The sequence below is a fragment of the Pagrus pagrus genome (genome assembly GCF_965226575.1).
Source record: "Pagrus pagrus genome assembly, chromosome: 3".
In the NCBI taxonomy this organism is placed as follows: domain Eukaryota; kingdom Metazoa; phylum Chordata; class Actinopteri; order Spariformes; family Sparidae; genus Pagrus; species Pagrus pagrus.
Window position 1 is genome coordinate 35,363,667 of NC_140187.1, and position 24,931 is coordinate 35,388,597.

A 24,931-nucleotide genomic window follows, 5' to 3' on the forward strand; every position below is an offset into this window, starting at 1 on the left:
AGCCCAGAACTACACGGGAGGAGCTTGTTAATGATCTCAAGGCAGCTGGGACCACAGTCACCAAGAAAACCATTAGTAGCCTAACACACTACGCCGTAGTGGATTAAAATCCTGCAGCGCCCGTTAGGTCCCCGTGCTTAAGAAGGCACATGTACAGGCCCGTCTGAAGTTTGCCAATGAACACCTGAATGATTCAGAGAATGATTGGGAGAAGGTGATGCGGTCAGATGAGACCAAAATCGAGCTCTTTGGTATCAATTCAACTCGCCATGTTTGGAGGAAGAGGAATTCTGACTATGACCCCAAGAACGCCATCCCTACCGTCAAGCATGGAGGTGGAAGTATTATGCTTTGGGGGTGTTTCTCTGCTAAGGGGACAGGTCAACTTCACCGCATCGAGGGAAAGATGGATGGGGCCTTGTACCGTGAAATCCTGGGTGACAACCTCCTTCTCTCAGCCAGGACACTTAAAATGGGTCGTGGATGGGTCTTCCAGCATGACAATGACCCAAAACATACAGCCAAGGCAACAAAGGAGTGGCTCAAAAAGAAGCACATTAAGGTCATGGAGTGGTCTAGCCAGTCTCCGGACCTTAATCCTATAGAAAATCTGTGGAGGGAGCTGAAGCTTTGAGTTGCCAAGCGACAGCCTCAGAACCTTAAGGATTTGGAGAGGATCTGCAAAGAGGAGTGGTCCAAAATTCCTCCTGAGATGTGTGCAAACCTGGTAATCAACTACAAGAAACGTCTGACCTCTGTACTTGCCAACAAGGGTTAGTACTAACTAATGTTTTGATAGGGGATCAAATGCTTATTTCACTCAATGAATTGCAAAATAATTTATATCTTTTATTTAATGTGATTTTCTGGATTTTCTTTTTTGATATTCTGTCTCTCACTGTTAAAATAAACCTACCATTAAAATTATAGACTGTACAGAATCAGTGAGGGATCAAATAATTATTTCCTCCACTGTATATATATATATATGTATTTTTATGGTCAAATGTCCCTGGATCATTTTCACCTCAATTAGGTGCTTTTGATAGCCATCCACAAGCTTCTGGTAGTCCTCTCCTCTTGACAGAATCGGTGAAGTTCAGCTAAACTTGTTGGCTTCCTGGCACAGACTTGTTTCTTCAGCACAGTACACATGTTATCAATGGGGCCCACAGCATGGACAAAGTAACTACCATAGTATAACTGAGTAACTAAGAACTGCTATGCATATCATCTGAGTGATATTATGTTTATTATGTTAAATAAATAAAGCAACTCTTATGAAGCTGGGAACACACTTTTGTTGAAGAAATACTTAACAGTCAAAACCAGCAATTGATGATGGCTCTTCTGAGAATTACATATTTTTTTAGAAATGCGAATTTTACGAAATCTGGATAGAAACATCGTTATACAATCTAAATTACCAGCATTATAGAGCAGACTGTTCCTAAAGCGTCTAAAGCTGTGGCAGGATAAACTATCAGGGCTTATATCAGTTGATGTGGCTATAAGAGAGTGTCCTGTTCCCACTGACCACATGGACCATGGAAACACGGTTGGTGGTTTCTTCTGTCTGTTAAAGTGACAGCACTTTGGTGTCTTTTATGTTAATGTTCCTTACTTTTTCGTTCAGTCATTACAGGGTATTCAGTGCATGGTTGTGCAAGAAGGTGCAGAGTGAGAAATTGACAAATGTAAACTTGACCTGAGACTGGACTTACTAACGATTGCACCTGAACCTCCTTATCAACTTCACTCAATTAGACACAAGAAGACATGGTCATCTAATTGGAATGTAACCTACAGATGTTGTTCTTCCTCCATCTTTTGTCTCTCTTGTTGTTTAGAGAAAATCTCTACATGAGATGGACACAATTCAATAAGTCTGGAACTAATTTTCACACCAGTGTCACATCTAAGTCTAAATGTAGTTCTTCCTAAAAACTGGGGTTACTTCTGTACTGCTACATTACACAAAAATGTGATACAGAAAGAAGAAAAAAAAACAGCGATAATTTAGCCATACATGTTCACACCTGAATGTTTTTTCTAGCTTTATATTGTCATGTTCACAAAGCTGATTTACATCAGGTTCATCATATGACTGAACTTTGGCAAACAAAAAAAAATACAAGCGATATTTACAATATACATAAATGTATAAAACAATGACATTGCAACATAGGTTTCACTAAATAACAGAGGATGTAGCACAGCTGTATATGTTTTTATGGTTCACATTGATTTACAAAGAAAAAATAAATTTAAGAATTAGTAGGTGGTCCATTGTTTCAAAGAGGCAGGCCTAAACATCCTCTAGCATGCAGCTCCAGTACTCTGTAGAGTCACATGACCTGTGAGGACAGTATAGCCTTCACCATCATTGTATTACACTTATTAATCTCACACAATGAAAAATGGATAAAATACATTATCCCCATGCATCCTGCAAACAGCTGTTTTTATTTTTCTGAAATAAAACATAGGATACTTCTACTTTAAGTGTAAAGTGTACTTCTTTAAATTCCTTCCATTACGCGTTAGCCAGATCAAGAGCTTTACCACAGGAAGTGGTGGTGCTCATATCATCTGCTTTTGTCCACAAAGGTTGCCAAAATCAACACAAAATGCAACTTCTTGTAGCTGCTTTCATATATTGATCATATTTCTCTATAAATATATTATTTATCATGGAAAACAATAGTTTATTTCTTAAAAACACACCAGGAACTCACTGTGCCAAGAAATTGTTACAGCACCTAACTTCCCATAAAACCACTACTTTTTTCTTTTTGTTTTACATTTTCTGTATGTTTGTTTTTTTATATTTATGTAGGTATATATTTTTGAACTTATGTATTTTAACCTAGTTTCTTTCAGCTGCTCAGTCTTTAAGCTAGACTAATCACTTCCTGGCTCCTACATGAGATTGAGATCACTCTATCTAGCTCTCAGCAAGAAAAGAAGCACATTTCCTACAATTTCAAAGTGTTCCTTTTGAATGATAATTTTGCCCATTCCACGATATATTTTTTTCTAAGCAAAGTTCTTGAATAGCTTTTAATGGTGGATAACATTTTTGAAAACATTTGACTTCATGTGGAAAAAAAACGATTCTAAAATTCTCAGAGCAACGTTTTAGTATTGAAACATTTGAATAGCCCTCTTTTCTACTCAGGTTTCAGACTTAATATAACATGCATCATCAGTGACATCCATTCTTAAATTCTAAGCAGGGCTTTGAGTCGTGGACAGTTTCACACCGTGAACTTTCCTCATGTGCCTCTTCATCAGCAGCCTTTCAGTAAACAACTCATCACAATCCCCGCATTTGTATGGCCTCTCCTCTTTATGTTTGGCTAATACATGTTTCCTCAGAGTCGAACCTCTGTTGAAAGATTTGTCACAGATGTGACATGTGAAGGGCTTCTCTCCGGTGTGGGTTCTTATGTGTTCTGTCATGTGCCCTTTCAGTTTAAAGCACTTCCCACAGAAATTGCAGCTGTAGGGTCTCTCTCCTGTGTGTACTCTCATGTGGTTCTGCAGATTGCTCTGACAGGGGATGCGTTTGCCACATATGTGACAGTCAAAGTTTCCCTTGCCGTCATGCGACTTCCTTTCATGCGTCTTGAGGTGCCATGTAAGCACAGTTTTTTTGGTGAATATGTAATTGCATATGTGGCAGCGGTATAAGGTGGTACTGGTCTTGTCTTCAGAGAGCTTTGGATCCTCCTTGGTTGTTTCTTTTAGCTCGCTGCTCTCCTCTGCTGCTCTACAGTCTTCTAACTGCTGCACTGTTTTGATGAGTTCTTTCGTCAAGGCGTCCCCGTCATCGCTGTCCTCTGCTGAAGGTTGCTCCTCGCTCCCATTGATCCACAGTTCCTCCTTCTGCTCCTCCAGCTCGTTTTTAATCTGAGAGGGTCCTGGCTCCTCCTCACACACAACAAGGCTCCAGTCTTGCTCTTTAGGGGCAGTTGGCTGTTTGGCATCTGCAAAGATGAAAAAGGAAATGCATTACACAGAGTGGTCAGTGCCAAAATAGTGCTCCCATCAGTCCACTCATCAGGAGTTTTACCTTTGAGATAGTTTTGATCAGCCGCCTCAGAGCCACATTACCTTCATGAAGGGACAAACCAGTCAAGAGTCTATGCAAGTCAGTAGAGCCTCAGACTAGAAATCAGCTGATCAGTCTGATTGTGTTTTACACCAAAACATAACAATGACAATCAAAAGGTATTTCATTTGAGGTGTGAATTTAAAGGACGTGTGTGTACAGGATCTGGATACATTAAGGTGTCTTTCTCTAAAGGCACCTTGAAACATACACAGTATAACAACTGAAGTCTAAAGAGGTGTTAGACCTGTACATTTTCACTGCACGTCATTTGTTGAAATTGAAAATAAAATTGTGCTTTTGCAGTCAGTGTTAACTCTCCCCAAACAACCAAGCATTTTTACTTTACATTTGACCTTTTGAAATCTAAAAAACATATATAAAACACTAAGTAAAATGGACTAAAATGTCATAAAACAAATGAGATAACTGAGAAAACAAATGTTAGAAAATGGGTTTTTAAATATGATTTAAAAGACACAGCAGAGTTTGCAGTTCCGATCTTCTCAGGTGGGTCATTCAAAAGTCTAGGAGCCCCGACTGCAAAGCCTCTATCATCTGATTTATTATCTGGACCTTGGTATAACAAAGACCGACACATCCGAAGATCTCAGGCAGCGGCAAGGGACAGAGGGCAAAAAAAGTCTGTTAAACAACATGGTCCGAGGCCTCTCAGGGCTTTGTCAGTAATTAATAATAGCTTGAAATCAATTCTGAAAGCAACAGGTAACCAGTGTTAACAAGCCAGGATCAGATGAAATGTGATCGTGTTTCTTAACCCGAGTTAAAATACTGGCTGCAGAGTTTTGGATGACCTGGAGGTGGGAGAGGGATTTTTTTTAGTGATGCCAGAGAGTAAGAAATTAAAATTATCTAATCAACTATACAGCCATACTCTATCTACAGTTTGTTTCTTATTCAGTTTGAACACACCTTAACTGGCATATTAGCAATGTGTTCTTAAGTCAAGCATAGTTTAGAAAATGCTGATCAAAGCATTCTATATTTAAGTATGACCATTCAACAATATGAATAGCAACTTTGATCCACCTGAGGGCAATTTTCTACCATGAAATCACACTTCACTGGTGCACTGCAGGGGTTTTGTTTTAGAAATCAGCTGGTATATTGGCAGATCAACATCTGACTTAAACTTATCACACATTGGAGTTCACATATGCCGGCCTATGAAGATGTTCAACATAATTAAGCAACAGTGTTGCCTCCACCAGAGAACACTGACATATTACATTTTCTGCAATAAAATGTCTTCCTCAGTTTATGTCTTGGTCACAATCTTTAAGAGTACTTCTTTAAGAGTTTCATTTACTCACCCAGATAACTTTGGTGTCATTTGGAGTCGTTCGGATGAAATTAGATCCAGTGTAGCGCCGCTATATACATATAATGCGAGTGACGGGGCACTGAAACACAGCCTCTATATAACGCATTATCTGCCACGAAACTAGTTCATTTCACCAATATTTTGTCATGATACGCTAGTGCTATTCCCATCTGAGTCCGGGGTTGTCTGTTATCAACATCCGGGGTCAAAGTAGCAGTAGCAGCTACAGGTAAACAAGCCGGCTGTCGCGGGTGCGCGCGCAGCTCAGAGACGACATCTTCCAGGTCAGAGGTAGTAGGTCAACCTACAGACCCCGGATGTTGACAACAGACGAGCCCGGACTCAGAGGGGAATAGCACTAGCGTATCATGACAAAATATTGGTGAAATGAACTAGTTCGTGGCAGATAATGCTCATAGAGGCTGCGCTTCGGTGCCCGGATCACTCGCATTATATGGATATACGCGGCGCTCCACTGGATCTAATTTCGTCCGAACGATGCCAAATGACACCAAAGTTATCTGGGTGAGTAAATGATCGTATTTTATGCCAGAAATAAGGTCCAGGTTGTAAAAAACGGTAGTTATCCTTTAAAGAGGTCATATTACGCTTTTTGGGTTTTTGCCTCTCTGTTATTGTGTTATGTAGCATTTTTGTGCATGCAAAAGGTCTGCAATGTGAAAAAGCCCACAGTCCAGTTATTCTCTCCCACAGAAAACACTGCTCCTGCACTGCCTGAAACACCTGGTTTGGAGTCGAGCCTTTACTTCCAAGACTTATGTGCATCACTTTGTAACAGGCGCTGTATAAATATATATTTATATTAGGGCCGGGACTCGATTAAAAAAATTAATCTAATTAATTAGAGGCTTTGTAATTAATTAATCGAAATTAATCGCATATAAATATTTGACCTGAGAACAGTGAGAAGCAATTTTTTTCATATGGGTTTTAGTATACCATTGAATAATGACTGAATACATAAGCTTAAGCAACAAAACATTGTTGTTTTTTTTTCAAGGTGGTACCAAGACCAACCGACTAGGGATGCAAATTATCGATTAATTCATTAATCGTTAGTTGATGGACCTTATCGATCGATTAACGATTACCTGATAAGATGCGATTTTCCTGAGAACCTACATTTAAGTGGAAAATTTAAGCTGAACATTCCTTATACAGGACTCTACACTAGTTTGTTAGTTTATTTTTAGAGCACAGCACAATGAAATGTTTAAGTAACACGTTATTTGGTAAATGGTCTTTCCTGCCACTACACTATGATGAATACTGTATTTAACTACTTAAATCACAGTAGCATAAACTGATTTGTTGAACTCAGCCTGTGTAAACATTAATAAAACACAGGCAGCTCTATGTTTTCCCTGTGTGATGTTCAGGGACAGGTCAGGACAGTCGGAAGACAGAGAGCTCTGAGGTTGAAGTCTTATGCACCGTGAGACAGTGACAGGTCTGTAGGCTACCTACGTCTTGACCACATGTCAGCTGTTCAGTTGCAGCAGAGGAAACTCCGCTGTTCTCAGTTCCACTGTGACGAGCGCTTTTTAAACGGTAGCGACCGGCTAAACTACGGGAGGACACTGTAAACCTGCGTGGATCCGGTGTGTTTATCAAAGCTTGGTCGCAGTGCTGAGGCACCGGGTCGGTTTGAGCTGCGTTCAGGCTACATTAAAACTTTATAGATCCATGGGCAATGATCAGTGTCGGCGGCTTTTTAACTCGTTAAATAATTGTGCTTCAGTATAATCGGTACGCCTGAAACTCATCCAGTGAGAAACGTTCCGCGGTGCAAAAATAAGTGCAATTAAAATGCGTAAATTTTTTTAACGCGTTAATTTTTGTGTAATTAATTAATCTTAATTAACGCGTTAAAGTCCCGGCCCTAATTTTTATATATATATATATATATATTATATTTAAAATATATACATTCCAGTCAGTCAGCAGACATACAGTTGCCACTGCTGTAGCGGTGTTAATAAAGATCACACTACCTTGCTTGGCATGACCCACCCTACTCTGCCTCTGATTAGCTACATCGTGTCCATTAAGTAATGCGCATGTGCAACTTTCACCAAAGATTTAGCACTTGAATTATACACACAATTGAATACTTTCTTAAGTATCAAAATTGATGCAGCAGAACCAGATGTTTTTGAATTCCTCACATTTTTCTTCGCTGTCAAAACCTTGTGCCTATGTTAAACACAATGCAAGTTGACCACTCAACAGTTGAGTATGAAATTCATGCATGTTATGCTAGTAGTAGCCAATAGAGTGGTGTAGAGATGACGGGTTATGTTTGTCGTCTAACCCTGAAGTCAGCATTGCCTTGGTTCCCTCCACAAAAAGCCTGTGAGTTTTTGCAATTGGATTTTGGTTATTGCAAAAAATAATCTCTGTGACAAACACACGTTTATGATACTTACATGTTTTATTCAGCAAGATAATCTTCACCGATGAACACCACTTTTTTTTATTTTTGAGGCATAAATTAAATCTCTAGAAGTAAAAAGCTAATGTTAGGCTATAAACAGACTGCATCATGGTCACATGACTCAAATCTCACTACCAAGCGTCTTATTGCACAATTAGTATACACATTTCTGTAAACTGATTAATGTACAAGTTGTAAAGTTAGAGTTAGAATAGGGTGAACTAAAGTTGGCCTGTAAATACGGACTAGTGAGTAGATGAATCTCCATGTTTGCCTTCATGATGTAAAATGTCCCCGACAACCTCTGTAGTCTCATTTAGACACTTGTTAGCAACAGCCTTTTTAAAGACTTTTTAGAATTAAATTGTGGGACATTTAATGATGTATTTGTCATAGAACAAACATCACCGGCAAGAACAAAGTCACCTATGAATTAAAGGCAGAATTTAAGGCAGTATAACTGTCAATCAAAACACAGTGCCAAAAAACACATTCTGTATAGTAATATAAGTCCTTGACATTCATTTTATTTGCATGCGCAGCTTTATCCAAAGTCAGTCAAACTCAAAGTCCAGCAAAGTCTATACAGTCACAAGGACAAACCTACAAAGACAGCAATCATGCCCAAATTGGATTAAACAGTCTGCTAATTAAGTGTAAGAAAAAAAACGTGTTGCAGCAGTCTCCTAAACAAGCGTAAAAAAACCCCACATAAAATGGCTCTATACAGCTTGTCCGGTGTAATCCAAGTCTCCAGAAGCCTTGAGATCCTGAATTGATTTAAAAGATGTTAATTACATTCTCTTGTAGCTACTAAACTAAGAAGATTAGCATGCACCCCATCTGAAATGGATACAGAAGCTTGACCCCACTTCGAGGGTGTAAATAAAGGAATAACAATGGTTTAAAAAACAAAACAAAGCTTGAGTCCTGCGACATCTTTTTTAAACAATGTTGTTGATGATAAATTGAGGAGTCTCACAGTCTGGAGACTGAAGCTGCTCTGTAGTCTGCTGGTACAGCAGCAGATACTTCTGTATCTTTTGCCAGATGGCAGCAGGGTGAACAGACTGTGGCTGGGTGGGTGTTGTCTTTTAGTGTTCTTTGGGCTCTGTGCAGAGATCTCACTTCACTGATGTCACTGATGCTCTGTAGATGGCACCAGTGATGTTCTGGGTGGTTTTAATCACCCGCTGTAGAGCCTTCCTGTCCTGGGCTGTGATGAACCATGCCAGTTTGTGATGTTTCCAGTCAGGATACATTCTATTACCAGAATCTGGCTCTAGAATTTAGCCTTCCTAAGTTTGCATGGGAAGTAGAGCCTTTTTGTGCTTTTCTAACCAGGGTGGTGATGTGTGATGACCAAGATAGGTTCTCAGTGATAGTAATTCCAAGGAACCTATAACTGTTCACCTGCTCCACCTCAGCTCCACTGATGAAGACAGGGGTGTGTCTTTGCCTCCTGTTTTTTCTAAATCAACAATCAGCTCCTTGGTTTTGCTGAAGTTGAGCAGTAGATTGTTCTCAGGGCACCACTCTGCAGGATTTTTGATTTCCTTATAATATGGCCGATGATGGTGGTGACGTCTGCATATTTCACAATAGCGTTCTCCTGATCTCTGGGAGTGCAGTACCACAATTACGCTGTAGGTAAAAATGTACAGTCCAGAATAGGTTTCAGTGTGATGACAGCTGTAGCACTGCCACAACACTGGATTGATGGGTCATACATATATTATACTGTATGTATACCCAAATTATACTATAGACTTTGTGACGCATGGTTTGTATTGGAAATGGCTTTCCCTGATCACAAGAGAGCATCTGCGTGTTGGTACTGTAGCACTTATACACAAAAGAATGATTCAGCTTTTACTGAAAGTACACTTGTGCCACACTGGTAGAAAGATCCGGGGGTTTAAAGGTGCTGCCACACAACAGAAAAGGAAGGGGGACTTTTATTTCATCCAGCTGATTTGGCATTAGCTGCAACAACAACCACCAGGTGGCACATGTGAGCAGTCCAGACTACAGTGAACACACCAGGGCCCTGAGTTTCTCTTTGCTCCCACTTGAACCAGACATGCCGTTTTATTTTTGGATTTATAAATCAATGCGCATGGTTTTGCAAATCTGTGCTCTCAGATTCACAATCTGTGTGCACGGATTTTGCCTTCTTCTCATTGACCAGCTGGAGGCACCATGGATACAAGCAATCCAGCACAGCCACTGACAGTCCTATCTTTCTACATGGAGTTTGCCTTTGATAGTGATCAATAATCAATAAAGATGATAACAACAACTCCATTTGACTGTATATGAGCAAAATGCTCTATTTAACTGGAGGAGCGCTGCGGTGCGTCTCTGTGTGAATAATGTGGTGCTCAGATCTCAGTCCTCTGATCGCACAGGACAGGACATACAGACTGTCATTCTGATTAAAAGGCGATGGGTGGGTGAAATTATTAATCTTTGATGAGGGACATCCTCCTGCGATCCTCCTGCATTAGGGCCGATCTTATTCCTGACTGAAGTGGCGCACAGCGCAGTGCAAGTGTCATTGCTAGTTCTAGACCGACGGTCTTAAAATGAGGTGTGATCAGGAGCTTTGCTGGCGCATCTTGGAGCAGCAGAAAGTGTTTGCAGTAATAAGATGGGCCCTTGATCTAAACTCAATGTTGCAGTGTTTTACCTGCTATATAGTGTGCTCAGTATTCATATAGTAAGATGCACCTTCATAGGCAATATGTTCCTCATTAAAGCAGGGCTCTACGCTGACATTTTTCCCAACGAGCACGTGCCGCTAAAGTAAAATATCTGGGAGCACAAAAAATATGTATTTATCGATGTTTAACACTTCACACTTAAATAGGCAGCACAAACAAAATTTTGATTTACAGTGTTTTTACAGTGTTTGATTTCATTTTTTTCATTTCAGGCAACACAAAACATATATACCAAAACAATCAGCTTCTGGCCCCTGCAGTATTTACAAAACAATGATTTTGGTGTTCACTGTCTGATAACTAAACAGGTCCATCACTCAACATATACAAATATAGAGAAAATGTCCCACAAAGCAATGTCACATGACCAAACAACTGTAACATAGTAACTGGTCGTCTCTTTGGCAACTTATATGAGGAAAAGTCTCTGTCCGACCGACTCTTCGTCACATTTCTGCCTGAAAAACACTGTCTGTCCCCGTCAAAATCACCAACTGTTTGTCGCGGTGAAAAAAATCAACGCGACAGTCAGCCCTACTGACCGAAACTCAGTGAACTTTCCCCCCAAAAACAGCCTCCCTCCCCGCGAGTGAAATAGTCAGACAGCGTCCTGTTGACTGATGGCGATTATGTAATTATGTAATTTAGAGAAAAACGTAACTTTGTCAATTTCCAGGATGTTTGGTGGGTCAGGATCTCAACCACAACACATTATAACAGTATCCATATTAGGGGTGTCACGATTCTCCAAATCCTCGATTCGATTCAATTTTCGATTCGAAAGGTCACGGTTCGATTCGAGTCTCGATTTTTACATTTATTTTTTTTTTAAAGCACAGGTTGCTATGCCATTTTTAGAGTAGACTTTTATGCAATATAATATCTGACCTTTGCTAGCAATGTACCACACTACATTGTCAAATTTAAAACATTTATTAACAACACAATGTAACAATAACTTATATCTTCAGTCAATTGGAAACAAACAAAAAAACAAAAAAATAAAACAGCCATGTCCATAGTCTTCTCTGAACAATTAAATGTCTTAACAAACTATTTCCCAACAGTTGGACATATACAAGGTGCGTAAGGTGTGAGTGGGCGAGCGAGAGTGAGGGAGCGTGCGTACGTGCGGACAGTGAATGAACAGGAGAGGAAGGAGAAGCAGCAGCAGCGACAGCAATAAACCGACAATATAGGCTGCAGTTTGGCTGAATAAAGGCGACGGCTCCTCAGATACAGTAAAGCTCCCTGGTATTATTTCCCGACCAGCTTAACACATGAAAGGGGGTTATCCCGAAGGTAAACATAAACTTTGACCCTGGAGGAAATCATCTCCCCTGTGCTTCCCGACCACGGTCCGGGAGCCGAACAGGAATGGTGTAACACCATGCTATCGTTTGACTGGCTGTAGCTAATAGCTGCTGGCTTAGCTAGTAGCTAAGTTAGAGGAGGCTGACTTGCAGCACTTCCTTGGCAAGACGACCGGACGTGAAAAGGGGGGCGTGGCAGCATCGATGATTCTATTTTTTAATTCGAAGTTGGAGATTGTGAATTAATTTCGACTGAATCGTGACACCCTTAATCCATCTGATTATAAACAGTCAGCAGGTACATGTTTAGATAAACAGGAGGACACCGGGAAACACGTTGAAAAAATACACACGTCATCATCATGACCTTAGTGAACAAACAACGGTGGAGAATTGGCAAACCGCCGCTGCAGCGATAATGCGGCGTCTCTGTGTGAAAAAGGCTGGTAACTTGTGCTTGTGATGGTTTCTTGTGACCTTTGCTCGCACACTGTGCGCCGAAGTCATTTTCCCGGTTCACACATAAATTTTTTTAGAGGCAAATGCAAGTGATATGCTTGCACTGTAGAGCCCTGCATTAAAGAACTATTCCACCCACCCGCACCTCATCACTTAAAGTGTAACTCTCGCCAAAATGCAACCTAGGCTTTTTTTGTGAATGTACCCGGGTCAAACCTTCGTGTAAAATCATAATTACGGTGAAAAAGCCACTTTTAAGATTTACCGTAGTTTCATTTTCGGGTCAAAATCATCCTGGATCAACATGGAGGAGAAGGCTCCATGTTACGCCGTACTCGGGGATCGACTCTTCTCGACTGGCAGGACGGCTACTGTTACTGCTAACGTGAGTTGTTCAAAAACCTTCTTTTTAGAAAACTCTGTGTACACAAACAAAGTTCTCAATGCTCGTGTTCATGTGTAGAGACCCTGGTGATACTACGGGCAAAGTTTCATGTTGTGTCGAATCTTAGTGTTTTAAAAATATCGATTTTGATGCTACCATACAATTGCCCCTAGCACGCAATTGAAAATGATTTTGACCCGAAAACCAAACTATGGTAAATCTTAAAAGTGGCTTGTACACGAAGGTTTGACTCGGGTACATTCACAAAAAAAGCCTAGGTTGCATTTTGGCGAGAGTTACACTAATGGGCCATCATCCAACAGGTCTTCCAGCCCCCACAAGATGCATTGTGACACTGAGAGCAAGAGCCTTTGTAACCCTACAAATTTGGTGTTTTGTAATCTTTTTTTGTTTTAAAAACTATTCCTCTGTGGTGAGCTTGAATAGCAGGTACAATAGAGATGTGAAAATTCAGACAAAAACAGTAATAATAACTGTGTGTGTGGCTGACTAACAAGGCACTGAATAAAATAGGCTACATTTGGAGGAACCGGGGATCAAACCTCCGGCCCTGCGATCTGTGGACAAGCAACTGCACAGTTCAAATGACCTCTTATTAGTTTTTTCATCAGTTAGTTACTTAGTTATCACAGTATCCCAAAATCATCCCAAATAATTATTCATTCTGATATATCAAAAGGTATTCTTTTCTATAGGTTTACTAACTACTAAAATCTTGCATACTGTGCTGAATACAAGAGATCTTATCTGTATTTACAATGTAGCCTGATTCTGCACTCCATAGTATTTGCATTCCATCAGCCCATAACGTTTACCTGCCATTAGCACATATTAGCTAGTTTAGCCCCATTGTCTGAAGAACAATAACCCATATAAAAATTACAATTTTTTGTATTTGAACAAAATACATACATACATAAAGGGGGCACTCCTGACTTCTTTCTATGACTCTGTGGTGGCATCAGCCATCTTCTATGGAGTGGTCTGCTGGAGCAGCAGCATCTCGGCAGCGGGTAGGAGGAGACTTGATAAACTTCTCAAGAAGGCCAGCTCCATTCTGGGATGCCCGCTTGACCCAGTGCAGGTGGTGGGAGAGAGCAAGATGATGGACAAGCTGTCATCGCTGCTGGTGAAGGAGTCCCACCCGCTGCAGGTCACTTTCACAGCACTGGTCAGCTCCTTCAGCGACAGGCTGATACACCCCAAGTGTGTGAAGGAGAGGTATCGCAGGTCCTTCCTTCCTGCTGCTGTCAGACTCTACAATCAGCACTGCTCCCAATAGAACTCACTCTGCACTGCCAACTTTCTTAATACCCATAATTATTATTTATTTTGTAAATAAAAAAATCACTGCTGTTGATTTTGTACAACATCATGTTTATATGTATATACAAGTCTATTATTTATTATATTTATAATTATATTGTTAATTTTTTGGCTATTGTTATTGTTTTTTTGTAATATTCTGTCCTTTGGCTGCTGTGGCAAACAAATTTCCCCGTTGTGGGTCAATAAAGGAATACTGATTATGATTCTGAAAATCAACAACAGCTACCAACAGCCATAGTCCTTACAACCTTAACTTATGTGTTGTTGCGGTATAGATTGTCAAAATTTGAAAAATAACCCAGAGGAGCTACATTAGCATTAGGGACGGTTGCGTCCACAAGTATGCAGTTACCTATAGTTCCCTATAGTTCCCTCAAACAATGTAATGAAGATGCGCATCAGAGGGGATTTAGAAGTGGGCGTACGCAGTGCCGACTGAAAAGTAAGTAATTATATGTCGTATACCTGCACCACTGGTTAAAGTTATATCACAAGTTAATCTGGGCGTACCGCATTCTGTCACAGCTAATTAACAGTGATCTCCCCACTGCCTTCGAGCTGGACATTAACATATAACTCAGACTGTATGTTTCACTTATAGGCTTATGCAAGTACAAACAGTAACTTAACATTAGACATCTGTAGTTTATTTAACTTAGTTCACAGAAGAGCTGTTAAAGTTAAACATCAGTCGAAGCAGTCATATTAACATAGCATTAGACTCAGGGTTTCTGCAGGTTTGAACAAGTTAAATTTAAGACTTTTTAAGACCTTTTTAAGACCATTTTGAACTAAATTTAAGACCTACACGAAGTACGAAACAGTAAAGGTGCGTTCACACCGGACCTTTTATTTTTGTCGCTGTCGCTTGTGTCGCTCCAAAAAAGTCGCTCTGTTGCTCAGCTGCAGTCGCTCATCGGCACAATTCAACAGATCGCTCTGATAACGTCATTCAAGCGATTCCAGTGAATTTCACGTCCCTCGCTCGGAGGCGCTCATTTCTTCCCGTTTTCAACGGTATACGCGGCTGACAACGGCCCAGTTTGACGAGCTGTTGGCGAGAATCGGAGGCAGGATTGCCCGGTTGGACACCAACTACAGGCGCTCCATCCCAGCTGAGGAGCGCCTGGCCATTTGTCTCCGGTGTGTGTGTGTGTGTGTGTGTGTGTGTGTCAACGTAAAGCCGACTTTGCTCTTCCGGACCGGCGGAGTTGTATTACGTTTCCATGGTTTCAGTAGTTGTCATAGTTATACATAGATTACGGCAGCCAATCAGCGCTGAGCGACAAGCGTCTGACGGCCAGAGACTTGGGGTTTCTCATCTCGAGCGACAGAGCGATTGAGCGTTTTTTCGCTCCGTCGCTGTCGCTCAGAGCCCCAGCGACATTTCGCCTGAGCGATTAACGCTCAGTCGCTCGTTTGCATTGACTTAATATGTAAACTTGTCGCCAGCAACAAAAATAAAAGGTCCGGTGTGAACGCACCTTTAGGAAAAATAAAGTTCCAGAATTACTTTCAAAAATGACTAAATTTATTGCCATTCACAGAGCAACTCAAACAATGAAGAATGGAGTGAGTGTGTGTCAGGGTTATTATTAGGGGTGTAACGGTACATGTATTTGTATTGAACCGCTTCGGTACGGGGTGCTCGGTTCGGAACGGAGGCGTACCGAACGAGTTTCCACACGGACATATTAAGTAGAGGACAGCACGTTTGGAGCATGCTGCAGCCGCACATGCGCAGTTGCGCACACCGAGACACAACAAACAGCAGTTGTAGCGGACGTCATGGCTAATGCCGCTAGCATTTGCAATAAGCCAGAGCTTGAGGACCCTCCCGCGACATTAAGGTCTCCCGTTTGGGAACACTTCGGCTTCCCGGTGAAATATAAACGGGGACAAAGAGAGGTTGATAAAACCAAAGCGGTTTGCCGACATTGTTAATCTGAGATCGGGTATGTTTCTGGCAACACGTCAAACCTGTTAACTCATTTGAAACGGCACCACCCCCACGTGAACATCACTACAACGAAGAGAATGACGAGCGTAGTACAAACACAGCTCCCCACCGCATTTAAACAGCCTCTGCCTGGTGAGTCAGATCGGGCTTAAGCAATAACAAATGCCGTAGGTAATTGAGCCGCGATATCAATTACCTTCTCGCCCACATTTTAGCCAGAAAATCATACCGGGCCTTTATGAAAAAACAAAATCTGCTATAATCTGAGCAACAATTTGAAACTGTTCAATTTTGCACATCAGATGGAGCAAATATTTTTTGTAAGAAAAAGTCTGAGCCAATGTTATTTATTTTTATTTTGTTTTTCAAAATATCTACATTTCAGAATATTGTATTTATATTTTTGAGCAGAATTCTAGCTTTGTATAGGCTAATGTTCCTATTGTTAAAAGCACAAAAGTGTGTAATAAACAACTAGGCTAGCACATTTATATTTTGCATTTTGTTTTCTTACTGTACCGAGAATGAACCGAACCGTGACCTCAAAACCGAGGTACGTACCGAACCGAGATTTTTGTGTACCGTTACACCCCTAGTTATTATAGTTTTTATATTTCATTAGTTTTTATTTTAATTTAGTTTTTCAGTTTGCTTTTTATTTCAGTTGAGTTTTAATTAATTTTAAAAAGTAATTAATAGTTTTAGTTTAGTTTTTATCTAGGAATTTAACCTAATTTAGTTAACTCTAATAACCCACAATTTTTTTTTAAAAACTGTACACACACACACACACACACACACACACACACACACACGGTGTTCAAAATCCAAAGCACCTCCGCTTTCAATGTCGGAGTTGAATGTGTTTGAATGTCGCTCGACTGCGAGACGGCAGAGGCGGCGCAGAGTTCGGGTCGAGCAGAACTGGACGAACTTGGACCGGGAACTGGTGACAAAGCCGTACAAAAGCGTGTGATAGCGTGACTTCGCTGGGGACTTTTAGAAGCTAACTGGTGTTTATCCGATTTTGTGTGACACCAGCGCTTTCACACCAAATGTGCCCAATTTGAGGGTCCTCTTGCAGAGCGTACACTGCGCTTCAGATTCATTATTATGCGGCTTTTAACCAACTGCATTCTGGTTGTTCAAGCCAACACACTAAATTAACATTTTCCCATAGTTGTAGCAGATTCTGCAGTCGAAGTCTTTCCGGAACTGGCGAAGTGTACAGCGATAAATTCCAACCGGGCTGTTGGCAAAATGCCACCTACGTTCCTGGATACTTCGGAAAGAAGTACAACACACGGAGCTAACTGTGAATCTCACCAACACATTTCACAAAAACGAAAAAACAAAAAAGGCGATGACGGTAGCGGTGAATGAACGTTCATATTGAAGACCTAACTAAATGTAATTTAAGACTAAATGCAAAATATGGACGTATTTAAGACTTTTTAAGGCCTAAAATGGAGACTGTCAAATTTTTGACTTTTTAAGACCCCGCGGAAACCCTGGAGACTACATACATCCACTTCCTATGGAGTCAACCAGCTAAAATATGGACTGTGCAACTCTGCCATTGCTGAGCACATTGTGGTCATACAGATTACAAAATAAAATCCTGTCATCAGGATTGTACCGTCATCATCAGGATTCAAGCACTCTGCTACCACCTAGCATCTACAGTTATCAAGTGCAGCCCCCCCTTTTACCGCCACGGCATCACCGCGGTAACGCAGCGGCAAACAGGTCATACCAAAGGTGAAACATCTGTAGCCTTGAATGAATTCAACTTGTCTTCGCTATTTTGGCTACATTTTTCTCAGGTTTTGACCAAGCCCAAGGAACAGCTCCAGGCTTTGAAGTCAATGTGCCATAGCAGCCAATCTGTGTAATTACATCACGCAATGCACACTAGAGGTATGAAAATTTCTCGACTACAAGATGCATTGCCGTACGGACATGGAAGATTCTTCATCGATGCAGAGACGGAGCATAATTGAGAGTCTGCAGCTTGTCCAGCAGGGATGTTGTCTTTGATGTGTTGGAGAACCAGTTTCTCATAGTTTCTAATCATCAGAATGAGAGTGAGAGCCACAGGGACGATGATGGCGGTTCCTTTCAAATTAATTTGGGAACTCTAGCTTTCGGAGACTTGGATTACACCGGTCGATCTGTATGGAACCATGTTGTGTTTTTTTCAGTTATTTTTCCCCACAATTAGTCCCCAGCAACTTCAGTTGTTTAGAAGAATGCATTAATGCTGTTTTGCTGTGAAGCTTCAGAAATGTTTTGTGGACTACAAAATTCCACTGACTTTCCACCAGCATGGGAGGGAGGAGATATTAACTGAATATTCATTTTTGGGTAAACTTATCCTTTAACATTGGTCAGCATTGCTACATCCAGGGTATCTCATACAGAGAAGGTGACATTGTGCACCGTCTACATGTGCTGTTTGTGCACGAGGAGCAAAGGGAAGCACTGGTTGCACTCCATGCACTTGAACAGCATGAACTCCCTGTGTTTAATCCTGGCATGACATGTGACATGCAAGATGTAGCAGGTGTAAGGCCTTTCACCAGTGTGAGTCCTCATATGTTCTTTTATATGACCTTTCAGTTTGTATCTGTTCCCACAAATGGGACAGGCAAATGGTTTCTCCCCGGTGTGTGCTCTCATGTGGTAGATCATTTGACTCCTGTTGTCTGTTTCTCTAGCGCAGACAAAGCAACTGAACGCTTTGTTGTTGGACTTTGGTGAACTGTTTGGTGCATGAGCTGCAAGGTGCAATTGTAACTCGGCTTTTTTCTGAAAAGGCTGACAGCAAATATTACAAAAAACATGTTCTTCTTCTTTGTATATATTGAAGATACTCCAAAGGATGGTGATGCTTGGCCATTTTGTAATGATATGTCGTACTCTGTGTGTTCTCTGACTGTCACAATTTGAGTTAGGCTGTCTCGGGCTTCGTATTCTGCGCGTTCTCCGACTGTCACAACTTGATTCAAGTTGTCTGGCATCTCGTTTTCTTCATGCTCTCCAACTGTGACCATTTGAGTTAGCGTGTCTGTTCCGCTGCTGTATGACAGATTTGCAGTTGTCTCCACAGACCTGGTCCAGCATTCACTCAGTTCCTCTTTGACTTTGGGCAGGAGGACTGGCTCCTTGTTGACCTCACTAGGAATACATTCCTTCTGTATCTGATGCTCCTGAGCACACACCTCCTGTGTTGGTGTCAGCAAATCGATCTGCCTTGTATCTGTAACAGTGGATAGGAAAACGTTTTTGGTAGCAGCTACAAAAAACACTTCTTTGATCACATTTGAACTAGATGGTGAGAAACTTGAATGATTTCCAGTGGTGACGCCTGTCCTACAAAAGCAAATGCAAGTTATCTTTTCAAAATAGTTAGTAGAGAAAAGCATACTGAACCAGCAACACAATAGAGGCCATGTGCCATGATGCAAGTGTGTTTCACACTCTCACATGATTACTGCACATATACATTATCAGATATCCATAATGTCATAATCAGGCTTAAAAAACTATGAAAGAAACAGAATTTAAGTATAACGTGATGTTTTATCTTAAGATTTGGACCATTGAAAGTGTGTGCTTCAAAAATGTGAACTGTTGATTTACACAATGGCAGTTATTTAAGGCCAATACACGTGGGACTGCAGGTCTTGTGAGCTGGTGGAAACTTTCCATATCAATCTATGCTTTTCTTAAGATTTGCATTCCTGAGATTTCCCTTTAGAAATTTTCTCAAATAACCACCTGCAATATTTGTAGGGAGTGGGGCTAAAGTGAAAGAAAGATCTCATCTTAGATGGTAAATGTAGATTAACTTTGAGGAAAGTAACCCTATCGATCACAACACAGTTAGAGCTGCAACAATTAATTGATTAATTGTCAGTTATTAAATTCATCACCAACTATTTTGATAATCAATCGGTTTCATTTGTTAAGAAGACAAGCCAAAATTCTCTAATTCCTGCTTATTATATGTGATTTTTTTTCTAGTTTCTTTAATCCTCTATGACAGTAAACTGACTATCTTTGGGTTAAGGGCCATCAAGACATTTGGAGATTTCATCCTTGGCTTTTGGAAAGACTTATTTTTCACCATTTTATGGACCAAATAACTACTTGATTAATCTTGAATATGATCAACAGTAAAAACAATCCTTAGTTGCAGCCCTAAATGATGTGATCCCATAGGTAAGGAAGGGACCTGAACACATGGCTCATAATTGGGACTGGGTAAAATGCTGGATGGATGGGTCATACATATATTATAACTGTAACTTTTCCTGATCCCAAGAGAGCATCTGCATGTTGGTACTGCAGCACATAGACACAAAATAATAATTCAGCCTTGACTGAAAGTACACTGGTGTCACACTGGGAGGAAAGTCCAGAAAGTCTGAAATCTAAATATATGCATGTCAACAAGTTTAACAATAAGGTCAACAATTAGCCTTGAATGTCTTGGGTATTTTGGCTACATTTTTCTTGACCAAGCCCCAGGAACAGCGAAAGGCTTTGAAGCCAATGTGCCATAGCAGTCAAACTGTGTAATTACATGACCCAATGCACACTAGACATGTGGAAATTTCAAAACTATAAAATGCATCTCGATACGGAAGTGGAAGATTCTGCATCAATGCAGAGACAGAGCATAATTGAGAGTCTGTAGCTTGTCCGGCCTCAGCTGGACAGTAAAGTTATGTTGCGACGTTGTTCCCATGCTTTGAACTGTGGACGGACATTAAGCTAACGTTACTTATGTAGGAGGTACGTTGGAGGGAGGCAGATATCATCTGTGAGTGCAAAAAAAAAAAAAAAAACGTAGTATTTTTTAATGGACATCTGCACATGTCAGATTTTATGAACTTGCTGGGAAGCACGAACTGGACAAATCCATCATGGATCATCGTCTGCAGCCATAAATAATAACTGTAACAGTAAGCCCAGCCAGTCAGCCAAGATCTGAAGAGGTGCTGTCAATTTTGCCGTCCAACTCTGTGAGAGGTGTGTGCAGCTCCATAAATGACTTATCTTAAGCTGCCATGTGAAAACATTATTATCGTAGGTTACAACAAACGTGTAAGGCACTGCAGATGGATACATGTTTTGTTTTTGTAATGTTTATTTATTAAAAAGATGCAGCTTTTATATTGTAGACTGCTGTAGTCTGATTATTGGAAGGACTTTTAATAAAAGGGGACTTTAAATGATGAAAAAGTATCCATGTGCACTAATATAGATCAGTGAGGATGTCATACACTGAGACGCATCGAGAATTGTTTTGCATTCGAATCGTTGACAGTTGAATTGTAATCGAATCGAATCGTGAGGCCAGTGAAGAGTCACACCTCTAATGCACACTGGCCTAAAAATACTTTTTCCATAAGCTCACATTGTGAAAGAAGTGGCTGTAAAATGGTGGATACATTTTTTGAGTGATACAACTCCTGTGAAATGAATCATTTCACTGTCAGAATTTGAGCCATTTGGTCCAATGACATTTGGAAAGTCTAGTAAAGCTGCACATTTAAATTGTTTTATTCCCATTCAAGTAAGCAGAGGGCTAAAACAGAAGTTAGCCACTCTCTTGTGCGCGTGCTCTATGGCACACACAAAATCCAGGAGTTATGTGGAAGATGTGGGGAATTTTTCACACAAAGTATTTTTTGGCTTTATACGCCAAAGAGCAGCTTTCATAGGAGTGAACAGGGCTCTGTCTCCATCGCTGTATCCTGGTTTCCCTTGTTAGATCCATGGTTTTGACAAACTAGTCTTATGTACCATGCCACACTAGTGTTTAATTACATTGAATTACCCTATTTGGCTCATATGAAGTGTCCATATTTGTTTGGTGGACATAGGAGTTGACATAATTGCTGTTTAAAAGTCAGAAACGCAAAATTCAGATTACTACAATATGACGTGAGCATTAGCCATTTGAGGTTTGACCTGTCATCTTGATTCTAAATACATTTTACTGCAACTTTAATTTTCTTTCCTTTTTTTGGATCTGAGGTGTGATTAGATACAGTGCAGCTTTGTTTCACCCATTCAGGCCAATGATATTACTCCCTACCACAGTCCCATCAAGCTTTTGGCAAACCACCAGAAAATGAACGAGAGTTTATGGGTCTAACTCCACAGTATCATAACATAACCATACAAAGGTCACAGGTTAGAATTACAAACGAACAACATAGAGATAAAAAATGCAGATACAGTGTGTGACATCACATCAACATAGTCATTACTACACGCATACCATTAAAAAATATAGTTAACACAATTTTAATGCTTTACATGCAACCTTGGATTTTATGTTCACATTAATGGCACCTTATTGGCGGACTAACAAACTGTTTACATTTTTTAACTTAAAATACATTTATGTAGGCTACTTTTTTAACATTAAAGGTTGAATATGGAGAATGAGCAGAACACCGCCATCTAGTGTCTCGAAGTCGTAGTCGCAACAACACAAAATAATTCCAGCAGTCGGGTTGCCAGGTTCGTGATTGGTGAAACACAGTCATGTGACAGAGCCTGTATTGGAAGTGTCTCCATCAAAACATAAACAAATGGAGTAAATGAGGCTCGTTACTACCCACCTCTGCAGCCAGAACAGAGCAACATTCATTTACAAGTTTAATACGCGGATCGGACCGGGTCAGGTCTTTACTCTGACACCAGTGAAGCAGCTTGGAAACTGTTTAAACGGGCGATCGTGGGATTTGAGAGATGTTGTACATTCACAATAACTTGTAGAAAATTGAAATAGACTGGTTTCTAATTGAGACCGCTTCAAACCTTGAGACAGACCCAGCCCAGTAGCCTACAGGAGACCGGAGTCTGTTCGAGCCTGTTTGAACTCATCCCCTCCGGCAAATCGCACCATATTGCAGAGCAGTTTGACTGACAGTTACCGTTAGCGTTAGCCGTTACAGCTAAGTAAACATGAAAGTTAGCTTACCGGTCGAGGAGAAACGTAGCCATTTCGGCGTGCGTTTTGAAGCCGTTAAACTCCTTCATTGCAGTCCATCGACTCCATGCTTGGCCTATGTTGACCCTCGACTTTGCCCTTCTCTGGTCACTCAGCTGCTGAGATAAATAACGCCGTCTTCTCTGAGGCTCCCAAACAGCTACATTGGCAAACTCCATCTCACCCAGTGCCAGCCTACAGTAGCTGCGCCGGAACAACAGACAACCCTGGCAACCCGCAATTTACAGCCACTATTGGCTGGTAAAATGTAAACAGAACGTCATTGTCGAGCCCGACAAAAAATTTAAAAATATTAATTCAGACTAAAAAAACATTTTTTATGGAAAAGCAATACTTTCATTCTGTACCCCTCAAAACGCCCCGTGGATGTATTATTTTTTTTAAAATATTGCTTTTAATAAAGATTCTACATATTCAACCTTTAATCCCCCACTGGCCTTCATGTGCTGTCTTCCACCAAACTGACAGCTGGGACAGAGGACAAATATTACATTTTTAAAAAGTTGATTTAATAAAATTGGGCACTGTTATGTGGATCAAATGTATGCTGAATTTCCCCGTGTATCATTGAGTCATATATTTTGTAAAATATAATTGTAATACAAATAGCACATATGTAAAGTCCCTTTTAACGCAACATTTTCTGTAAGTAAGTTTGGCGTTTCCCTCTGTTCAAAAAGAACCCCAATACGGTAGCACAGACTTAAGTGATGGTAAAAATACAAGCGTAAAATGTAACGTTAATGTAAAATTAGAAGCTACTAAAAAACATTTGGATGTACTGAATTAAAAGGAAAACATCTTGTTGTGATGTTGCCGCAGTGTCTCGCTACCACGAATACTGTAATTGTCCTTATAGTGTTTGATACGGTTCCACACGTAACGTATAAATAAGGTTTTATTTTGAAATTCGACCGGAAACGTAAATAGCTGGGAAAGAGTAACGTAAGCTAACATGGCTTGCTAACGTAGCTTGATGAAGCGAATAGAAACATCTTGAACTTTCCGTGCTTTAGCTAATGGCTAACTACAGTGTTAGCCGAGTGACCAGGGTATGGTGCAGTGTTGAAGGACAGACATACCTGCTCTGTGCAGTCTTATCTCCGGTTTATACACCAAATCCAGCAGCCGCAGCAGCCTCTGGTTCTCCAGTTTTGTTCGGTACACCTCCTCCTGATAGTCTGTTAGTGTCTTTTCAACGAATCCATAGATGTCCACCGCAGCTGCACTCAATCTTTCTGTTAGAAATACGTTAAATGACTGAAGTGTGGCGTTTGCCATTTTACAACCTGACCGTCAGCTGTCCGCTTGCAGGCTGTGAATTGTGTAGTGTACCAGCTCTTGCCAAACATACTATATCTTACCTGGGCCATAGCGCCACCTACTGCAGTGGACTGTGTATAATACTGTTCTGTTCATGTTGACGAAGGTTCTCAGTCATCCAGATCATGGTAATTTTAAGTGCTGTATCGTAGGCAACTGGACGTGTTTCAGTGTCTCGAAGACATTCCACCTCTCATCCAAGAGGCGTCTTCTGTTCAAAATGGACTCTCTTAAGTCTCAGGACTGCATTACAGTACATTTTAAAACAAGTCACAACATCAGATTTTACCTGTAAAAAAAACATTACCCTTTCTATTACAAATACTTAGTGTAAACCTGTAAGCCTCTTCAGTATTGTCACAGGTGAAGCAGCCTGAAGTGTATAAGGTTGTCAGATATTTATGAGCCAATGAGTTGTATCACTTCAGGAGGGATGACTCAGTGCTTGCTCATGTCCTG

At 40.6% G+C, this 24,931-nt stretch overlaps 2 protein-coding genes across 4 annotated transcripts in view; one reads left to right on the forward strand and one right to left on the reverse strand.

Moving 5' to 3' along the window:
• The window catches only part of aldh1l1 (aldehyde dehydrogenase 1 family, member L1), a 60,711-nt gene that overhangs the window by 12,282 nt on the left and 23,498 nt on the right, over positions 1-24,931 (forward strand). The window lies entirely within an intron of this gene.
• LOC311255063 (uncharacterized protein) lies at positions 974-24,652 on the reverse strand. Of its 3 annotated transcripts, XR_014622316.1 has the most exons (4): positions 24,514-24,652; positions 24,232-24,387; positions 13,741-19,375; positions 3,918-3,992 (listed from the first exon to the last, which is right to left on the reverse strand). XR_014622316.1 is itself a non-coding variant. In XM_084349220.1 (3 exons), the coding sequence occupies exons 1-3, from the start codon at positions 24,566-24,568 to the stop codon at positions 3,232-3,234; spliced, it is 972 nt and encodes a 323-aa protein (XP_084205346.1). In that variant the 5' UTR covers positions 24,569-24,652; the 3' UTR covers positions 974-3,231. The 3 variants fall into 3 exon arrangements, 2 of the variants coding, with proteins under 2 accessions (XP_084205346.1, XP_084205347.1); XM_084349220.1 differs by lacking the exon at positions 13,741-19,375 and having other exon boundaries at positions 974-3,992; XM_084349221.1 differs by lacking the exons at positions 13,741-19,375; positions 24,514-24,652 and having other exon boundaries at positions 974-3,992; positions 24,232-24,468.